The 20078-nt window shown below is 46.4% G+C and overlaps 2 protein-coding genes and 1 long non-coding RNA gene across 5 annotated transcripts in view; 2 read left to right on the top strand and 1 right to left on the bottom strand.

Annotated features, from left to right (window-relative positions):
• Positions 1-20078, bottom strand: part of LOC144128241 (uncharacterized) — a 165044-nt gene that overhangs the window by 80401 nt on the left and 64565 nt on the right. The gene's annotated exons all lie outside the window — the stretch shown is intronic.
• Positions 4171-11139, top strand: LOC144128236 (uncharacterized). The gene is made up of 5 exons (XM_077661489.1): positions 4171-4455; positions 7063-7156; positions 9096-9232; positions 9908-10037; positions 11002-11139. The coding sequence occupies exons 1-5, from the start codon at positions 4303-4305 to the stop codon at positions 11004-11006; spliced, it is 519 nt and encodes a 172-aa protein (XP_077517615.1). The 5' UTR covers positions 4171-4302; the 3' UTR covers positions 11007-11139.
• The window catches only part of LOC144128235 (uncharacterized), a 25282-nt gene continuing 16247 nt past the window's right edge, over positions 11044-20078 (top strand). For all 3 annotated transcript variants that reach the window (XM_077661488.1, XM_077661486.1, XM_077661487.1), the window contains exon 1: positions 11044-18682. In XM_077661488.1, the coding sequence (XP_077517614.1) occupies positions 11044-11913 (870 nt within the window). In that variant the 3' untranslated portion in view covers positions 11914-18682. The remainder of the gene's footprint in view (positions 18683-20078) is intronic.

Genomic DNA, 20078 nt, shown 5'->3' with positions numbered 1-20078 from the left:
GGCCGGCAGGGCACCCCGGTTCAGAGCAATGTCAGGTGGGGGACGAGGCTCGTCGATCCTAGTGCTGTAGCGCAGCAGGCTTTGAGTGGGGAAGAGAGAGAGGTAAAAACTCGCGACAGTAGCTTACGACGGCGGGAGAGACAGGTAGTGCGATCCGGAGGGCAACATTCGCAGTCACAAAGCGAACGGTTAGCGCGGAGGAGGGTTCTGGTAGTCGGTGACTCGAACGTAGCGACGGTTGAGGGAGGCGTTTTGACGACAGTGAAGGCGGACAAGCGGGTGCAGGTGGAGGCCCAGTCGGGGAAGTGCATGGTAGATGCAATGGCCAAAGCCCAGGAGGTGGTGGGGGCAGCATGGACGGCGAACACCTTGTCGTTATTCATGCTGGTCTCAACGATGTGCTGAAGGGGGGGGGGGGGGGAGCCAGAATCTCGACAAGCAGTTAGAAGTGAGGATGCGCAGGCTTAGAGAGGCCTCTGAGAGTGTGCATGTGACCATATGCCCAATCCCAGAGGTCCAGAGGCAGCCTAGCGAAACGGAAAGGAGGATCGTTGAGGCTAACCGTGTAATTAGACTAATGAGTCGATGACTAAGATACGGGGTAATGGAAGTTAACAGGGAAGTGTACAAGGTCAGGCCCCACCCTTTTGCACAGGATGGCATTCACTACGGTGGTGCCACTGGCAAGAGGCTGGGTAGTAGGATAGGTCACCAGGCAACAGCTTTCTTGGGTGGACCCAGAGGTCTGAGGGAGCCAGTGTAGAGAAGGAAGAACCAAGATCAAACGGACGATCGAACCACGGGGAAGAAATAAACACAAGTGCCTGGGCCAAGTTAATTCAGATATAGGTTTCATTAACATGCAAGGTGGTAGGAATAGACTGATATGGGAGGAAATAGACGAACAGTTAAGGCATGAGGAATTAATGGTTTATGGTTTAGTGGAAACGCATCTTGGAGACATGGAGCAACCACCCTGTAACCCAGACTATGCATGGGAATATTGCAATAGAACAGAGGGCAGCAGAAAGGGTGTGGAATTGGGGCATTCATTCATAAAAGTATGAATTTTCAAAGGGTTAAACTGGGATGCAAGGAACATTTATGACTAAAAGGAAAAGTGGCATGGGGAGCAAACACTCCTTGGCTTTGTATACCTGTGGACAGGAGCTAATGCCAAAGAGGAAAACAGGAAAATGTTACAATGTATTGCAAGCAACATTGATGATCGAGCTAGGAGGACAGGGCGAGATAATTATATTAGGCGACATGAACGCACATATAGAAGACCTGGATGGGTACACAGATTCGACGGGAAGCATGCTGCAGAACGTGTGTGACAGGCATGATTTAGTTGTATGGAACAGTACCGAGAAGTGTGAAGGACTCATAACATGGGAGGCAGGGAGTCTGCACTCGACGATAGATTATGCACTAATGTCACAGAGGATATATAATAGATTAAGGGTAATGAGCATAGATGAACATGGTTCCAGAAGTCTAGGTAGTGACCACAAGTGTATCAAGTTGAGCTTCAGAAGAAAAACCAATGTAGGACTGAAGCGAGATGAACAATCAGAGGGGAATTTTTACTCAGAAAAGCAATTGGAAGCAGCAGCCAAACAAATTGAGAAAGTAATTTTTGAGGATAGTGAAACAGAATGGACTTATACCAGATTAACTCGATTACTGGAGCTAGAGCTAGCTAAGGTGCGAGTAAAGCTAAAAGGGAAGAGATGCAAACCCAAGAGTTGGTGGGATGAGGAGGTCAAGAGGGCAATAGAAAAGCGCAAGGAAGCATCCAGGGAACACAGATATTCCAAGAAGAGGGGGGAACCAGAAGTTGAAGTAGACAGAAAATGGGATACCTTCATTAAGTGTAGAAGGGAAGCATCCTATTTGATTAATGAGAAAATTAGAAGAAAGGGTGCCCAATGGATGTCAAAAGTAATTAAAAAGTATGGAAAAGCAGCCCAAAAATTCTGGAAACATCAAAATGCAATGAGCAATAAGACTAGGCTAGAGCAAAGGTTTATTGTTACAGATCAGGGTATTCGACTAGAAGGGGATGAAGCGATAAAACACATAGGAACAAATATGACAGAAAAATTTAGAGAAAGAAATGTTGCACATAATTTATCGAAGGGGGATAGGCCGGTTACTGCAACAGCTTCACTTGAGCAAAGAGAGTGGGAAAGGGCAGAGAAGAAGGTTCCTAGTGGCACATCAGCAGGACCAGATATGGTATCCCGATTATGTTAATAAAGAATTAAGCTAGGACCAAAATCCAAGCAAACATTTATACAGGTAGTGAATAAAATGGTAGTGGATGGGAAAGTCTCCGATGAATGGTGATTAAGGAGAATGAACATGATATATAAGAAAAAAGGGGACAAAGCTGACGTAAGTAACTACCGTCCCATAACAGTGAAATCTCAGTGGTTTACAGGGTGGTGATGCAGATTATAAAGGACAGATTGCAGGCTTGGGTGGAGAACGAGGGGGTGCTAGTGGCGCTACAAAATGGGTTCCGGAAACAAAGGAGGTTGGAGGACAATCTCTTTTCATTGATGCAGTGTATGAGATTGCTGAAAAGGAACACAGGCCCCTATGGCTAGAAAGATGGAGTAATTTAAACTTTTAAAAGGTATATATATGTGTGCGTACGTGTGTGTGTGTGTGCATGTGCGTGTGTGTGTAAAGGAAACAGAGTGCTTATAAAATGGGAAAAAAATGTATCAGGGCCTGTAGAGATACAGCGGGGGCTTAGGCAAGGATCTCCACTCTCTCCTTCGTTGTTCATGTTGTATATGCAAGGGTTGGAGACCAAGCTAGAGAGGAGTGGACTAGGCCTCAACCCTTCTTTTTCAAGCAAGGAGAATGGATTAAGCAGTCATTACCGGGACTAATATACGCCGATGATATAGTGCTAATGGCTGACAACAAGGAAGATTTGCAGAAGTTGATAAACATATGTGGTACAGAGGGAGATAGATTAGGTTTCAGGTTTAGTAAGGAAAAATCTGCAGTCATGATATTTAATGATAATGGCGGCGAGCATAGAATACAGGAGTTCACGCTAGAAGTAGTGGATGAGTACAAGTATCTTGGGGTGTTTATAAATAATGGTTCTGAGTATCTGACAGAGCATGAAAAATATGTAATGAATAAAGCTAGTAGGAATGCAGCTGTCATGAAAAATAGGGCACCGTGGAATTACAACAGATATGAAGTGGTAAGAGGGATCTGGAAAGCGGTGATGGTTTCTAGCCTGACTTTCGGTTATGTGGTACTGTGTATGAGACCAGATGTTCAAGCAAGGTTATAGTATAAATTAAACAACGTGGCGTAGGGAGGCTAGCTTTGGGAGAACGTGGCAATACACCAAATCAGGGGGTACAGGGTGATATGGGATGGGCATAGTTTGACAGCAGAGATGCTAGCAGTAAGATAGCATTTGAGGAGCGATTGACAAAAACGGGGGAAAAGCAGTGGGCTAAGAAAGTTTTCAGACACCTGTACATAAGGAATGTTGACATGAAATGGAGAAATTGAACTAGAAAATTGACAAGCAAATATCTGGACAGCAGTAGGGGGGAAAATCAGCAATTATGGGTTAAGAAAAAGGGTAAAGAAACAGAGAGAGCTCTGTGGAAAACAGGGATGCTTACGAAATCAGCACTGGGAACATACAGGATTTTTAAGCAGGAAATTGTCAAAGAAAATATGTATGATAATTGTAGATGAAGTTCTTTGTTGTTTGAGGCCAGGACTGGAGTTTTGCGGATAGAGTCAGGTACCAAGAGATAGACACTTTGTGCATTTCGTGCGGAGAGGAGGAGGAAACGGCTGAACACTTGATACACTTCTGTAAAAGGCTTACTTCACCCGACAGTGGAAACCAGCGGGGCTGATTTACCGAAGTCATTGGGGTTTAGGGATAGTGAAGGGAAAGTGGATTTTAAGAGGTTAGAAGTAACCAGGCGAAGGTTATCTGTTTGGTGGCTAAAATCAAGACAAGTGTAAAATTTCTTAAGTCATGGCTAGGTGGCTTGAGCCACCGCCCGATTTAAAGGGTTCAACTGTATCCATCCATCCAGCCCACTGCCCTCTTCTAGTACGGATGGATGGATGGACACTTGCCGCGCCCTCTGGCATGACTGCACACCGCGCGCCGCTTCCGGCGTCGTTGCGCTCGCCTCCGCTGGCTTCGCAATGTCGCTTGCCTGATGATAGCATGTCGGAGGATTGAAAAATGATTGAAAAGGAGTGCGCGCGTGCCCCGCGAGTCGAGGCGGCAGTATGGACGGCGACATTTCTGCTGAGCAGATGGAGGCCTGGGCGGCCTATGATCGACGCCGGAACGAGACGAGGAGGAAACGAATCGCCGAGGAAACACCGGAACAGCGCGCCGTACGACTGGCTAAATGCCGTGAATATGCCGCCGCGAGACGGGTACGTTATATGTCGTCTTTAATGCAACCACATAGCTAGACAACCAGACCAACCTGGAAGATTGCAATCAAGATTAACTACGGCTAACCAAGCTATGCTTAGCTTTCGCTACGTATATCTTGGCATAGCCGAGCTAAGCCACTGCCAATTGTTTTTTTTTTTATTCTGTATGCCTCAGCGTACTTTACCCTTAACGTGGCAAATAATTTTGCGTTACTGCAATGCCTCATAAGCGCCATACGATCGGCATGCGTTGATTTCGAGATCAGAGCTCGAGTTGGAAGCAATGAAAAACAACTAGAACCACCAATCGACTGGTCTTGTGACCCATTGGTTAGTGAGTGCATATCAGGCCATCAGTTCCATGAACAAATAGGTATTGGTCTATGCGGAAAATATGTATCAGTCGATAAGGTGTACTGGATTCTGTATTGGTCATACTTTATGAATACAGCCCATAGATAGACCGACACAGCCAGTACCATAGCCTATAAGATGCATCGATCAATAAGGTGTATCGGTTTCTGTATTGGCCTAGTACAAATGCAGATACATACAACCCGCACCGGTCTGGCGCTCTGGCGGCGCTCGTGTAGGCGATAACGTCAATCGAGAAGCGTTGCGTCGCGTCGAGGAGGTGATGGCGCGGCGATGACCACTCTGCCGATCGCCTCTTGCTTGCGGGGATTGCCGATGTTCCCTCCGCTGCCGTGAGCTGTGTGGCTGTGCCCCCGTGCGGCGCGCGTTTCGTCAGGCGCTGTTTACTTCTCGCGTATATATACCTGCACCGCGGGCCGAGCCCCAGGATCCAGCGAGGACCGAGAGGCGGTTCGGCGTGCTCGTAGGGCCGAGCAGCCAAGGCAACGACAGCGTAGTACGCTCAGCGGATCGAAGGGCCAGCACCAGATGATGCAGCAAAGCGAGCGCGGCTAGCGGAACGACAACGCGTTCGTCTGCAGCGTCAACGAGATGCAGACGCACCAGACTAGCGTCAGTGCTGTGGCATGTTGCAAGTTGCGCGTCCGCGCCGTAAGTGTCGCCACGGTCGGAACGATTGCAGCGATCCTGGTATCTGGCAGCAAACGCGGCTGGAGTCAATGACACAACGCGTCTGCGCCGCCAGTGCCGCCGCGGGCAACGCTGCAGCGCAGTGGCAGCAGACGACAGCGACCGGCGCAAGCATAGCGAGCAAAGTTTTGAGCAATTTATGTTTTTACCGCCAACTCCCAGGCACCGCCACCGTCGCATTTCAAAATCGTCCCCATTGGCTCTACGGGAATGTCACACCCTTGCTAGCGTCGCAGACTGCAAGCGCGATGGTTTCAGCGTCACACCGTCAGCGAAGAACTGAAGCGACGTAAGCGAGAAGCGGACGCAGCGAACGAACGAAGCTTACCGGCGAGCAGAACCAGAGCAGAGGAAGTGTCGCGAACTTCGCCACGCAAAGCATTCAGGCAGAATCACCACTGCTTACGATTGTCACTCGCGTCAGATTGCCCCAATGCTCTTCCGATCTTTTCCTTGGCACTTCATTGTCTGTAACACCGGCTTTCGTGGCATATGTCTAACATTTTGGGAACATCGACTAAGGTATAGAAATGGGAAGTGTTGTGCTTTGTTTTAAGGAACTTTTTCGAGCCATTGGATAAAATGTCCCTAATTAATAAGTACCCACTTATATTATGAAAACACGCCTGCTTGCCTTAATGAACCATCTCCTTTACATGAAACGAAATCGTACATAACATGATGCAGAATTCTCACAGAAAGAAATAATTATACTAGAGATTGTTCATTGCAATGATGAAAACGGCCAAGGAAGGAAGCCTCAAGTGCTTGACGAGTCCTTGGCCCCTACATGTACAAAAGCATCAGGGTAACATCGGGCTCGTATCAGGCAATGGCATCACAGTAACATCAAAAGACGGTCACAAAATGCTTGTGGTGCACATTGCGATAATAAAAAAAGTGGCGCATGATATATTTTTTTAAAGGCTTGCTTATGTTGGCAACATATAATTTGTGGGGACCTGCCCTGCAGCCCCGTGAGTTTGTTTTCCCGCGAGGCACCGTGCAGCAGCAGTCTCACCCCGAGGATGAACGCGTTCCCTTGTCAGTTACATTAACTGGCAAGAGAGGGCACCAGCGTCGCTGCGCGGGAGGGGACCCGTTTTTTTTCACGGAGTTAGCCGATGGGCGGAGCTTGACGTCACCTCAAAAAGTCAGGTGTGCACTCCGCGATAAAAAAAAAAGAAGGAAAAGAAAACGAATTGTGCGCGCGGTGTGCGCCTCTGCGTGCCAGCGGTTGTGGTCACGTGGTTATTTGTTAAAAAAATAAATAAAAAGGCTGTTTCTGCGCTTGCGCCTGTGTTGCGCGCGTTGAAAACGGAACTTTGAAATGCACTCACAGTGGGTCCTGCGCGGCTTCTCGCGCGTTGAAAACGGAACTTTAAACGCGCTCACAGAGTGTCCTGCGCGGCTCTTCGAGTTGAGTAAAAGTTTGAGATGATGGACCCTGATTCGGCGGACGACCCACAAGACGTGATTATGAAGGAATGCCTCCTAGATCTCAAGAAAACTGGTGACAAGTGGACTGGCTATTTGCAGTCCGATGAAGAGCTGCAAGCGTTCGAGAAGAAGTTAGCAGCCGTTCATGTCCAGTTTTCTACGACGTCGTCAAGGAATCACAAGTGTGGGGCATGTGAGTACTCTTGAAGTATGAAGTATATATGCTGTACTAATGTAACGTGACGAACTAGCGATGTTCACGAGTACATATATGTACGCATTTTATATATAGTATAATGCAGCCACCACGGTGGCCTAATGGTTATGAGGCTCGGCTGCTGACCCGAAAGACGCGGGTTCGATCCTGATGCGGCGATCTAATTTCGATGGAGGCGCAATTCTAGAAGCACGTTTGCCTTACGATCTCGGTGCACGTTAAAGAACCCCAGGTGGTCGAAATTTCCGGAGCCCTTCGCTACGATGTCCCTCTCATAGCCTGAGTCGCCTTCGTTAACTGGCCGAATATTATACTCGCTGTGTGTTCGATCAGCCATCTTATTGTCACGGTCTTGTTATAGTAATTAACGCAGCAAAATATTTACAGCTTGCAAATGGGATTTCAATGATACACAAGATCTGAACCACTCTTGCTTTTTTTTTTTTCTGGGGGTGAAGAAAGGGGGGGGGGGTAGAGATCGTTCTCGTATATAATAGCAGGATATGTATATAGCACAAACCATCCAAACAAGTTGATCCACGCTTAAAACTTCTCACCAGAAAGTTAGAAGTCTTAATTTATAGTTGTAAAACCTTTTTCGTCATGTTGCATAGCACAATTCACTCTGAGTAACAAAACTGCCTAAAACCGCAAGTCACTTAATTCAGAGAAAGATCTTTGGAAGCTAAAATTTGCAAGATTCGGAACACTGGTTTGTTTGTTTTTTTTGCAAGTGTCAAGCTGGTGTGATTAGCCTGTTTTATGTGCTAGATAGATTCTTGGGTAGATGTAGTTGGGTTTGCGGGCCGTGGGGCAATGGGTTATCCACATTTCGCCCCGGGCGCCGCTGACTTGGTCCTTGTATGCAGATTTTTTTTTTTTTAAGCAGCTCGCCGCGTGGCCCACAGTCCGGCGACGGTCGCCCGGCCGTTCTAAAACAGAGCAAATGCTGCTGGCAGAGGGCTGCCGAGCTAAAAAATAAAAGCAGTAACGGCAGCGAGGGGTGTCTGAATGGGACCCGCTCCATGCCTGCGCAGTGCCTGCGTGTCTTGCACCCCGGCGCATTGTTTAGGTCCGTTTTATGGCTTTTCGAGCGCAGTGTCAAAGAAAGCTTTGAGGACGTAGCTTGAAGAATGAAGCTCTCTTGGAAGGCTACTGGCGGGCTATCCTCTGGGTGCACGTGCGACGGTCGTGCAGCTGGATGTCGGTTAATGAGCTGTGTTTGCTCTGCTTCTGGCCAGCGGGGCTCAGATGCCACCCTGTATCTGTTTTTAGAGCACCGGCTGGTGGAAGTTGCGCTTGTGTGTATTTTGTTGTCATGTTGATGTTGCTTTTGGAGTTTGTGGAAAAGTTCGATCGACTTCTTGGAATGCTCGCGGTCCTCGCGAGCAAACAAGCTCGTGGGCACCGGTGTGTCATTGGTCCCTTCAATTTAAGAGAAAATGCTCCGATTGGCTTTAAGAAGCTCATTCCTGATTGGTCGCTAAAATGGTCCCCAGGATGCTGGGGAAACGAATTTAAAGAGGCGTTTTGGCACCAAAAGGGGGTGACTTGGGCAGGGGCTCTTGGTGGAGAGTCGGAGTCGTGAGAGTACGGAGAGGGCCAAACTTTGCGCTGGCCACGTTCCGAAGAACGAGGAGCCCCTATGTGTAGCACGAGTCAAGTCGGTCAGGCAGGACAGTTTCGTAGGGGCGAGCTTTGGCCTGACGCTCCTGATCGTTCTTGATGGCAGCGACCACACTGGTCGATGTGTAAAATATGTAAATGGTTTAATAGATAAACCAAGCTGTACATTTCTGCCGAGAAGTTTGCCTACGCCTCATCTTCCTCCTGCAACGTGTCGCGCCCAAACGGACCCCTAGTGCCCCTAAGTCTAACTGGTGTCTCTCAGAGTGTACTTTTTCCCTTTACCCAGCTCAACTGATGTTCTCTTCAAACCGGGGTACAGTGCCTGTTTCTCTGGACATGCCGTTTCAAGTCGTCCGACAAGTGGACAAGGACTGTGTGCTTGGAATTGATCACCATAAGGACAAATGTGAAAGCACTAGCACTGTAAGCACCTTGTGATCCAAACAATATTGTAGAGTAATAATGACAATAACAATCATTGGTGCAGTTATTTTTTATTTAATTGTGTACAGGCTGGTGACACATTTGGCATATGTTTTCGTTAAGCAAATGATTATATTAAGTATTTATAAAAATGAGTCTCGGTTTAGTGATTAAAGTTTAGCTTCAGCACAAGTCCTGCATTCATGGGCTGAATCCTATGTTTCGACAGTAATTCATCTTATATGCATAGTCGCGTTATGAAGCCATTGGAGATTGTATGGAGGACCATCCAGGGTCGAAGGGCAGCCTGGGCAAAGAGCACCAACCCGAAAGATGGGCGAGTTCTACGAATGATGTCAGCAGCTGACGCTGCCCGTCTAATTTCCTTGTTTGCCTACAAACGGGAGTCAGTTAACAACAGTTTCTGAATTATATAGGGCAGCGCAGGCAGCTGTCTATATTAAAGCATTTCTTAAGCAAAACAGACCATAACGTTTTGCTACTTTCTGGTTACAAATAGGGCAGTGTTTTGGAGGCAGAAAATTTTTAACATCCTCTAGCTAAACATGGCAGACCCTGTGCATATGAACTACATAAAATCTGCAGTAAGGTACTGATTTCATTGCAATAACGTGCACAGACAGTGGTAATTTTCATGTGTGGCTATGCTTTTAGGCACAAGATCCAACTGACTGGTCCAGCGAAGTCTTTTGCAAAAAAAAAGATCAAGCTGCAAGGAACCAAGAAGAAGGGGTGCACTGCAAGCATGCATCTAAAGTGGATCAGCATGTACCCAGAATTCAAGGTTAGCCACTGTTCACGCATTTTATTGAACAATGCAGTGAAGCACAAGTCTTATCTCCGAGTTGGAAAAACAAGAAGAATAAATTTATAATTAGGTACACAGAACATACTGCACAGCATTTTCAGACACATTTCAGACCAATACTTTGACAAATAGACTTTTCAAAATTTCAGTGTACAGCTCGTTTTTGCTGAAACTATGGCCTATGGTTTTACGCTTCTCTTTTACAGCAAGAGCTGTTTATGTGAAGCTCCTCATAGCACCTCACTGAAGCACCAGTTATAATAATTAGATGCGGAAGAAGCAGTAGCTCTCGCTGGATATTGCACCAGGTGTCAGGCCTTAGCCTTTTCTTTTTATGTGTTTAAAAGTTCAGCTATGTGCTTTGCCTTAGATTTTAATTTATAATACTTCCTACATTAAAGCATAAAGCTTAGTCATTGAATATGCATATTTTATCATGACCATTTATGTATCCACATAGTATGATCGTGCACCAGATTGTACCGTAAGTTGATTAATACCAAAAAATCAAGTTTATGCTCTGCTTTCACTGCAACACACAATTTGCACATTCTCATCTTTATACTTGCCAGGCCTTTTGGAATAATCATTTGTTTGCTAAGTTTAGGGATCCTGTTGAACAGGAAAACAAATTAAATCAGTTTCTTTTACTTGTAATAATAAAACCTTCTTGTAACCTCGACTTCATCCTAATCGATTAACAAGAATTGCTATGTGGAAAAAGCAAGCCTAGTTAACGTCATTGGAGGCATGAACAAAGGCATTTAGAAAATTCATGCTAAACCACATTTCCTTCACTTGGCCCCTGATAAATTAATTATTTTGCTGTTTAATTTGTCAGAAAGGATCTTTTCCACATAAAAGAGTGAGCTTCTTTTATTGTGTTGAACTCTCATTGTGATCAGATTTTTATGTGTTCATTGTTCTGCTTGCATTTCAGGTTGACATCCCTCAACACACAGGGATAGGAAAATCTCTGCAAATGAAGGCGGCAAAAATAAGAGAACTTGAGGAGCAAAAGGCCCATGTAAACTGCAGAACCAAACAGCGCATCTATGTGGCAATCTCGCCCATGAGTTTCCACCATGCTCACCAATTTGGTGAAATGGCAGGCTTCAGCCAGACTGTAAACAAAGCTGTGTCGGCACGAATTCAGGACCTTGTTTGTGAGGGCGTGACATCGGTACAGGAAGTGAAAAAGTGTCTTGACTATTACGTACAAGACGTTCTGTTTGGAGGGAAAAACAAGCCATCAAGAAGCTGCAGAGCATTCTTCCCAACACAAGAAGACATACACAACCACATACAGGCTGCTCTTCGCAGAGATAGGTTTAGCTCTTTTGATCAAGAAAATGCTAAGCAGTTAATTGATAAATATCAGAGAGAGGAGCCTGATAGCAAATTCTTTTACAGACAGTATCAGAAGAAAACTGAACAAATCAATAGCCTTCCAAGTGATGACGTTTTGGAGCAAATGGAGCAGGAATGCGAGGAAATGCTACTGTTTTGTTACCAGTCAAAATTTATGAATGAAATGCTCATAAAATATGGACAATCAGTTTCATGCCTGGATGCAACGAACAAAACGACAGACTATGCTCTGCCACTTTTCTTCATTGTCGTGAAGACAGCACAAGGCTACATGTGTGCCGGTGTTTTCATAACGCAATTTGAAACGAGTGCCTGCGTCGCAGAGGCCCTTGAAGTGTTCAGGCAGTGGTGCCCCGACTTCAATCCGCAGTATTGGATGATTGACTACAGTCAGGTAGAAATCAATGCCCTTCAGAGCAGCTTCCCCCAAAGCCAAATCACAATTTGTGATTTTCATAGAGAGCAGGCATGGGGAAGGTGACTAAACAGGTCCGAGAATTGCACTGTTGCAAAAGAAGATGTCCTCTTTCTGCTGCGAAGAATAGCCAATGCAACCTCTGAGGAAGAAATGAATCAATGTATTAATGATCTCAAAGCATCTCGGCATTGGGAAAATGAAAAATTCAGATGCTACATTGACACACATTGGCTGAGAGTGAAAGAAATGTGGGTGCGTGCATATAGGTTAGGCTATGATGTAGTGCTGACGACAAATAATGGCACTGAAGCACAAAACAAAATCTTGAAGCAGTATTACATCAAAAACAGCCATGGCAGAAAGTCTTTGGCAATGCTGATCTCTACACTTGTCAAGCAATTTCTGCCTTACAGACAACATCAGCACCAAAGGAAGGTAATGAGCCTGTCATCATCGTACCGGACATACAAAAACAACATCCCAGAATATTAGCACAACCGGCCACCAGCTTTTATTAAGCATGTAATGCAGAGGATGTTCACTGCATGCGAGTACACGCATGAAGACATCAAGAGAAAATCTGCGGTAGGGCAGTACCTCGTACAGTCGCAGTCGTCATCCAGCTGGCACACGGTGGATTTTGCAGGGCCGAACTGCACGCAACAAAGTTTCCGTGCAAGCACTTTTGTGCAGTGTTCAGGCTGACCGAGAGTTCATTTTCTGACCTTCCTGAAAGCTACCTGAATCGGCCTCATGTTGCTGTGACAGCCTGTGCTACTGCTGATGACCAAGAAAACGAACCAGACAGCCAGGAAGGGCATGGAGGAGGAGCAAGTTCGCATGAAGTGACAGCTCTCAGCATACCTCTATGTTCTTCGAATCAGCTGAAGATGAAGCGAAACAACTTTCGAAGCATAATGGAGAAGTGTGGCAGTCTCCTTTTTTACTGCAGCGATTCTTCAGCTCTAGACAGAGCAGCAGAAAAACTGGAGGAAGCCTATTCTCTTCTTGCACAATCAGTTCCGTCTACCAGCGGTCTGTTCATCAGAAACTCCCCAACAAAAGGCTGTTCAGGCCAAGCATCCCACGCTTCACAGAAGGATGCTGTACGAGCAGCACCTAAGATTTTGCAAACAGAAAGGACGAACAAGGAGCACTGGCGCACTAGAGGCCGTGTTGGGAAACAGGCAGATGAGCTGCGCAAGACCATTAACTCTTTCCCTACCGCGCCCATAGAGCATCGTTAGCCCGCTAACGATGAATGCACGCGCTGATTTCGGACTGCTCCGCATTGTTTACGGGCACGCTGCGCCATCTGTCTTGTAGTTTAACGACTAGAGTTTCGTTTTCAATGAGCTTTCTTTTTTTACCACGAGGTGGCTATTTTTTGACAAGCTTCGAAAACGGGGCAGCATCTGCTGTCGGAAGCGAGAATGGATGCCCCCGCAAGCACGTCGCGCGGTCCAAAACGCCGCAAGTCTCGCAACTCTGCTTTGTCTGAGGTTGATGTTATCGATGACACAAGTAGCAGTGAGTCTGAAGATGCTGCATTTTCGTCAGAATTTAGTTCCGACAGCGACGACGATGCAAACCGACCTGGAACATCGGCACCTTCGCTCCGGTTAGTTTCGGTTTTCTTTGTGTGGCCCGTTTTGCGTGTCTCTGCATTTTCTCCGGATGTTTTATTTCTGTTGTGTATGCAATTTATCTAATTCTCAGGGTGTCCACGTCATTTGGGCAAGATTCTTTGCCTCCTGCGCAGCAGAGAGTGACATTCTGCCCAAGAAGAGAACCAGGTATACACTTTGGATTGACGCTCCGCAGCGGCCCTCGTCAACTGCTCCGGGCTATTGATGTTTTCCGCCTGTTTTTTACCACGGAAGTCATTGCAAAGATATGTGAAAACACAAACAAATACGCCTGGTTGATGATACTAGAGAAGCCAACCTACAGTGAAGCGGATGGGTCGTGGAAAGAGGTCACGCCAGCTGAGATGACAACGTTCATCGGTCTTCTCCTGTACATGGGGATTGTTGAATTACCGCGGCTCCATCTTTATTGGAACACAACAAGAATGTTTTCTGGAATGGTTCCACCACAGGTCATGCCCCGAAAGCGTTTCTGTGCTCTCTTAGGAATGCTGCACGTGTCCGACCCTGATTTAGAAATTACATCAAAATTAGACCGAGTTTCGTGGCTGCTGCAGCACGTCAATGAACGTTCGGCCAGTTTTTTCCAACCGCACCGCGAACTTTCTGTTGATGAAAGGATGGTAAAGTCGAAAGGCCGCTCCGGATTTCGGCAGTACATTCGAGACAAGGTAGTCAAGTGGGGCTACAAATTGTGGGTTCTCGCAGACCCACGAACGGGATACACCATACAGTTCATAGTTTACACAGGCAAGCGAGAAAAGCCAAGTGCCCATGGCTTAGCGTATGATGTTGTAACCCGCCTGTGCAATCACTATTTGGACCAGGGCTATTGTGTATGTATGGATAATTTCTACACATCAACCAAACTATTTCGGAGCTTGCTTGAAAGGAGGACATTGGCTTGTGGCACAACCTGGAAAGACCGCCACGGATTTCCAAAGGAACTAAAAGAAACGAGCTGGGAAAAAAAGGCGAAGCGAGGTGATGTGCGCTGGCTCCGGGACAAAGACGTTCTCTACCTTCAGTGGAAAGATCGACGCGTCGTCCACATGATGTCAACTGCGCACACAGCAAACGAACATGTCCTCGCCAAAAGAAGGGAAAAAAAAGACTGCAAATGGCAGCAGATTTCAATAAAGAAACCACAGCTTATTGACGCCTACAACGCGTGCATGCTCGGTGTTGATAAATCCGACCAGTTGATTGCATCCTATAATGTTCTTCAAAAGTGCGTGCGGTGGTGGAAGACTTTATTTTTTCACTGCATTGACATTGCTTGTGTAAATAGTTTTATAATTTTTCAAGAACAAAGGCGGATGCATCCCGAGGTTGCAGAGCTTGCCAGAATCGCCCGGTATGATCAGCTAGCATTCAGAATAGAACTAGTGAAGCAACTCCTCGAACTTGAAGATGTACCAAGAGTTCGGGCTCCACCACTAGCTCAAGGCATTCAGCACCAGCCAGAAAAAATGGAAACGTACAGAAACTGCAAGAAATGCTACAACGAGACCAAAATCCAGCAGAAAACAAGAGTGTTCTGCAAAACTTGCAACGTTCCTTTGTGCTTTACGACCAGGAACTGCTTTGCCGCATGGCACGCCCAACTGTAGGGCTTCGAGTTATTCTTTTCTAACTAGAATAATTTTTCACTTAGAACTTCAATTTTTTTACTGATGGTTGCCAATATAATGGCAACTAATTTGTATATTTTGAAAAAATTTTAGCATTTTTTTTCTTTCCGGTACAAGTGTATCTTTACGAGTTTTGGTGAATTTTTTTCAAAATTTTCATGTTTGGCAAAATAAATTTTGTGTTGCAACAGAGAACTCGTTGTTAAAAATTATGTGCCTAAGAAGAGCATTCATTCACCTTTCTTTTAGTGTATTGTGCAGAATTTTAGGTCCCATAGGTTTTGCAAAAAAAAACAACTGCTGAGACCCCCTAAAAAGGGTCATTTTACCCATGGTAGGGAAAGAGTTAATGTTAACCCCTTAGAGTAAGGAATCACTCAGTGGGGCACCATGATGCAAGAGGAAAATTTCACAAACAAGGAGCAATGATATCTGGAGCTTAAAGCACCTGGCCATGACAGATGCCATAGTACAGGGCTCAGGATAAATTTTCATGACCAGAGGGTCTAGAATGCGCTGGCATTGCACAAAATAGAAGAATCGTCGCATCTTGTCCTGGCTGAAATGTTGTCACCTCAACTGGGATTCAATCTGCAATGCCATGCTGAACAGTGGAGTGCCTGAGCCACTACAGTAGGTATTTACCAGTAAAAGTGGTTGCTATGGGACCAGCTGTACCGCATTTCTTAGGTGTGTGGCTTATTAGGAGAACACATTATTCATATAGTGAAGATGGAGGATAGGAGGATGCAATTCAAGATTTCTTATTCATTCTTGGCCCAGTTTAACCACCATCATGAGATACTTTCTCCCTCAAGGCTGAACCTTCTTATGCTTAAGAGTCAACAAATGGGACAATTTTTGACATGGTAATAATCCTATCATCTTGACTATGCCCTCAGTTTTGGTGAACCACCAGAGTGTTCTGCAATAGAACTACAGGAAGCTTGAAAGCTTTGCCTGCATCTCTATTAAGGCTTACTCCCTGCTTGAGCCTTGCTGCGTCAAGAAGTCAGTCTACTGCATCTGTCCACCTCGGCTTGTGGGCCTCTCCTACTAAACGAGACCATTCTAGCACTGCACCTGGACCTCTCGGCAAGGCTGTAGTGCATAGCCACCTGCTAACGCGATTCAGGCTTCATTGTTATTTAGTCACACTGTGTGTCAGGAAGTGGCAGCTGTACCAATTCAACTTTTCCTCTGTTCACGTGCTCCCCTTATCATGCCATGTAAGCTTGTACAGCGACGACGCCACATGCCTGCGGCTGAGTTGTCACGCTCATCTTTGCTGGAAGCGTCCAGGGTTAGTTGGTGGGTGCATTAATGTACTTCTTCAGACTTTGGGTTGCTGCTCCTCTAATTCATATAGCAGTGTCATGGACACATTTAATGAAGCACAGAGGGTGCTTCTCAATTCATCACACACTCTAACCTGCTACTTGGATAATTCCCCACAATGGCCTTTTTCTGCCACTCCCTGCAGTCTTCCCAGGCTGTCACCGTGGTAACACAGTAAAAAAATATCATTCACACCTTGCACAGCATGCTTTGAATATACCTGGGCAGGTCTCCGTATCAGATGTTTAAAAACCGTCCGGTCTTTGCACACTCGAATCATGGTGAAAGTTGCAATGCCTAAAAATGATATTCAACATCGTTTACAACCAGATAAAACTAGATTTCCAGACATACATGCAGTTTAACACGTCATGACCAACCCAGATGAAACACAAGGCGATTTTGGTACCTCAATACCGGACCAATGCGGACACCAGTTCCTTTTTCCCCCCCAAGGACTATTGCAAGTGGAACGGGTTGCCAAATAAGGTGCCTGTCAATGTCCGAATCTATTTTAGCAGCCGTTGTTCTTTACTTGTGATTGCTTTGCATTCCTTGTTATTTCAGAAGTGCCAAAATTTGCTAATGTTGATTTTTCGCTGTATAATTTTGTTGTTTTTGTATTTTTCTTGTTATAGTATGACAATGATTTGTAAAAAATATAACTTGAAATGCTATGTAATTGCTCCTGTCTTAGCTGCCAAAAGGTTGCCGGCAGTGCTGAATAAAATAAAAAATAGAATAAAATAAATGCAGGTTTGTATAGCTTCCCCGATGAGTCATGAAATGCAGTGGAATGCTTGTTCAGTTATCGGAGAGAAGAAAGCTAAAGCAGATTTCAGTGCACTGGCATTCATTCTCGGCAGTCTTCAGACAAATCTCCAGGGAAGAAGAGGTCCTGCGTTCACAACTCCAATCTTATTTGTTGACAATGGATCAGGTCCAATGTACTCTATGTAAAGGGATCTGAAGACAGCAAACAGGCACTGAACTCGTGTAAACCTCATATCAGTACCTCTTCAATTACTCTGTGTATGCAGCATGTATAGCCGAGTTTTGGCTCATAAGGAATGGCATACAAACTTTATTTTTAACTATTGCTCTCGGGCTGCCTCACGTGAAAGTCGTTCAGTCAAATCCATTTACAGCCAGATTCACTGGTTTTTATCGACGGGTGTTTTCTCGGGGAAACAGCAAAAGGAACAAGCACATATTACATTTAATATAGCTGTATAGGCACTGAACTTGCTGCTTTGTAGTTACATGACTGTGAACACTTTTTGACATCCTTTTGTCTTGTCTTGAACCGTGGTTTACTAAGCTTTCTTCCTTCTGATAATGTTTTGGTGTTCCTGGCAGCCAGGAACTAGCTGAAAGGAGTGCCTGCACAAGTGAATTGTCTACAGCCCGTCGCAAGTGCCCGGAGCACAGTAATGCAAGTCCCGCAACCTGAAAGAGTTCTGCAACTAAATGCTGTCATATCACTTACTGTTTCATCATGTATTTCGACGTTTGAAGCCGACTAAAGGCGCGCCTAGTTAATGCAAGTTCTCTTGGCAACACATCTTCGAGATATGTGCTGGGGCTTTCGAATTTCTGCACGTAAGGAGACTCATGTGCACCCCTTAATTTTTATTACTAAGGCTGAACAGCGCCAGACAGCGCGCTCAGACGGATACCCTGCCTGGCCTCTCGGCATGGCTCAGCTAGCTGTGGCTAGTTTCCGCAACTCGGTGACTCGGCTCATCTCACATCTGGCCGGTCGTTCTCCGGCCGCGGTAGGTCGCGGCAAGCGCGACAACATAATTTAGATTTTTGTCTTGTGACGTCGGACGACGTCAAGCTCCGCCCATCGGCTAACTCCGTGAAAAAAACTGGTCCCCGCGCGGGAGACTGCTGAAGCCCACCCGCGGGAGATGGATTAACTGGCAAGAAGGGCACCAGCGTCGCTGCGCGGGAGACTGCTGAAGCCCGCCCGCGGGAGATGGGGGCTCTTCGGCGGGGATCGTCGGCGCTAGAGTCACTGAATAAAGACTTGTCTTTATTTAGTGACTCTAGTAGGCGCAACCGGACGCGTCGCTGGCGGCTCCGCTCTTCGCCGGCGGGGCGAAGAAGCGACGGGGAGACAGGCTCCCGTACTCGTCCCGTCCGGCCTGCGGAGTTTATATCCCTTGCCCTAGCGCGGGCGAACATTCGCTCGGAACCTTGCTGGTGAGTCGGACGACCTCGATTCATTAGCGTACCTTGTTGCTAGCTGGCGTTATTGTTGCTGTAGCAATAAATGCCTGTTTGTGTCAGCCAATGTGTCGTTCCTTTGTTCCCTCAGAGCAAGGCCCACCGTGGTTGGCGTGCGCTCGGTAGCGTACGCGACCACGGGGTGGGGTTCGGGCGGCTTTGAACCGTGTCAGCCGCGATTGAGTGGGGAGAACGTACTTATCTCCCCCATTCAAACCCCACAAATTATCTACAACCTTTGTTCGTAAAGTTTTGAGACTGATTTATTTTTTCTCTAGAAATAATTCCCCAAAACAAATGTTGGTACGTATGGGCAGCGCCATCTTTTCGGGCTAACCTGAGCTATTTACGTTAATGGTTGTGGCAGCAGCTAGATGGCACTAGATGTAGAAAAATACGTTGCTACGACTCGTTTTGCGCATTCTACTGTGAATGAGTGTGGCTCTATTTACGTCCGCCTCGAACAGCGTGCTGACATAAAATCCTGTGTGAAGCTTGGCAAGACAGCCACACAGACGTATGAGCTCCTTCGTGACGCTTACGGCAACGAAACATTATCGCGGGCGCGAGTTTTCGAGTGGCACAGGAGGTTCGTTTCGGGGACAACGTCGGTGGAAGACGACACTAGGCAGGGACGCCCTTCAACCTCACGGAATGAAAACAACGTAGCTCTGATCAGGGAAATAGTACAGCAAGACCCCACCATTACAGTCCGCATGCTATCAGATGTTCTCGACATTAGTAAGACAACATGCCACCAAATTTTGCGTGAGAACTTGGGGAAACGAGAGCTGAATGCCAGACTTGTGCCGCACTCCCTCACACAGGACCAGAACGACACGCGGGCATCGCTGAGCGCTGATTTTCCTCTCCGAAGCAGAGAAGGATGCTGCATTCGTCGACAGGTTCATTGCTAAAGACGAAACATGGTGTTTTCAATGCCATCATCAAACAAAGACGATGCTGATAATATTTTTCGATCCTAGAGGTGCCATACATCAAGATTTCGTCCCACAAGGGCAGGCGGTGAACCAGGAGTTTTATATCTGCGTGCTGCAACAGATGCGTGATGCACTGAGACGCCGTCGCCCTGACTTATTGGCATCTGGACAATGGAGCTTTCTTCAAGATAGCGCTAGGCAGCTCACTGCTCTCAGCGTGACAGAATTTCTCGCCAAGCAGAGCATTACTGTACTTCCCCATCCGCCATACTCGCCCGACCTCTCCCCATGCGATTTTTTCCTGTTTCCTCGTGTGAAGAGAGCGCTAAAAGGTCACTGGATGGGGAGCGTGGAGGCCACTCAAATGCCACGGCAAAAGAGCTGACAGCCCTGCCAAAAGAGGTGTTTTCCAACTGTTTCCAAGACCTCAA

This window comes from Amblyomma americanum, chromosome 4 (genome assembly GCF_052857255.1).
Source record: "Amblyomma americanum isolate KBUSLIRL-KWMA chromosome 4, ASM5285725v1, whole genome shotgun sequence".
Taxonomy (NCBI): domain Eukaryota; kingdom Metazoa; phylum Arthropoda; class Arachnida; order Ixodida; family Ixodidae; genus Amblyomma; species Amblyomma americanum.
The sequence above is the reverse complement of the archived record's forward strand: the minus strand, read 5'-3'. Positions and strand labels throughout refer to the sequence as shown.

Excerpts from the sequence above, each read along its gene's own strand:
- LOC144128236 (XM_077661489.1), top strand. The coding sequence starts at position 4,303 with ATGGACGGCGACATTTCTGCTGAGCAGATGGAGGCCTGGGCGGCCTAT. Across the intron at positions 7,157-9,095 it reads GAATCACAAGTGTGGGGCAT|CTCAACTGATGTTCTCTTCA; the intron begins GTGAGTACTCTT and ends CCCTTTACCCAG. Across the intron at positions 9,233-9,907 it reads AATGTGAAAGCACTAGCACT|GCACAAGATCCAACTGACTG; the intron begins GTAAGCACCTTG and ends CTATGCTTTTAG.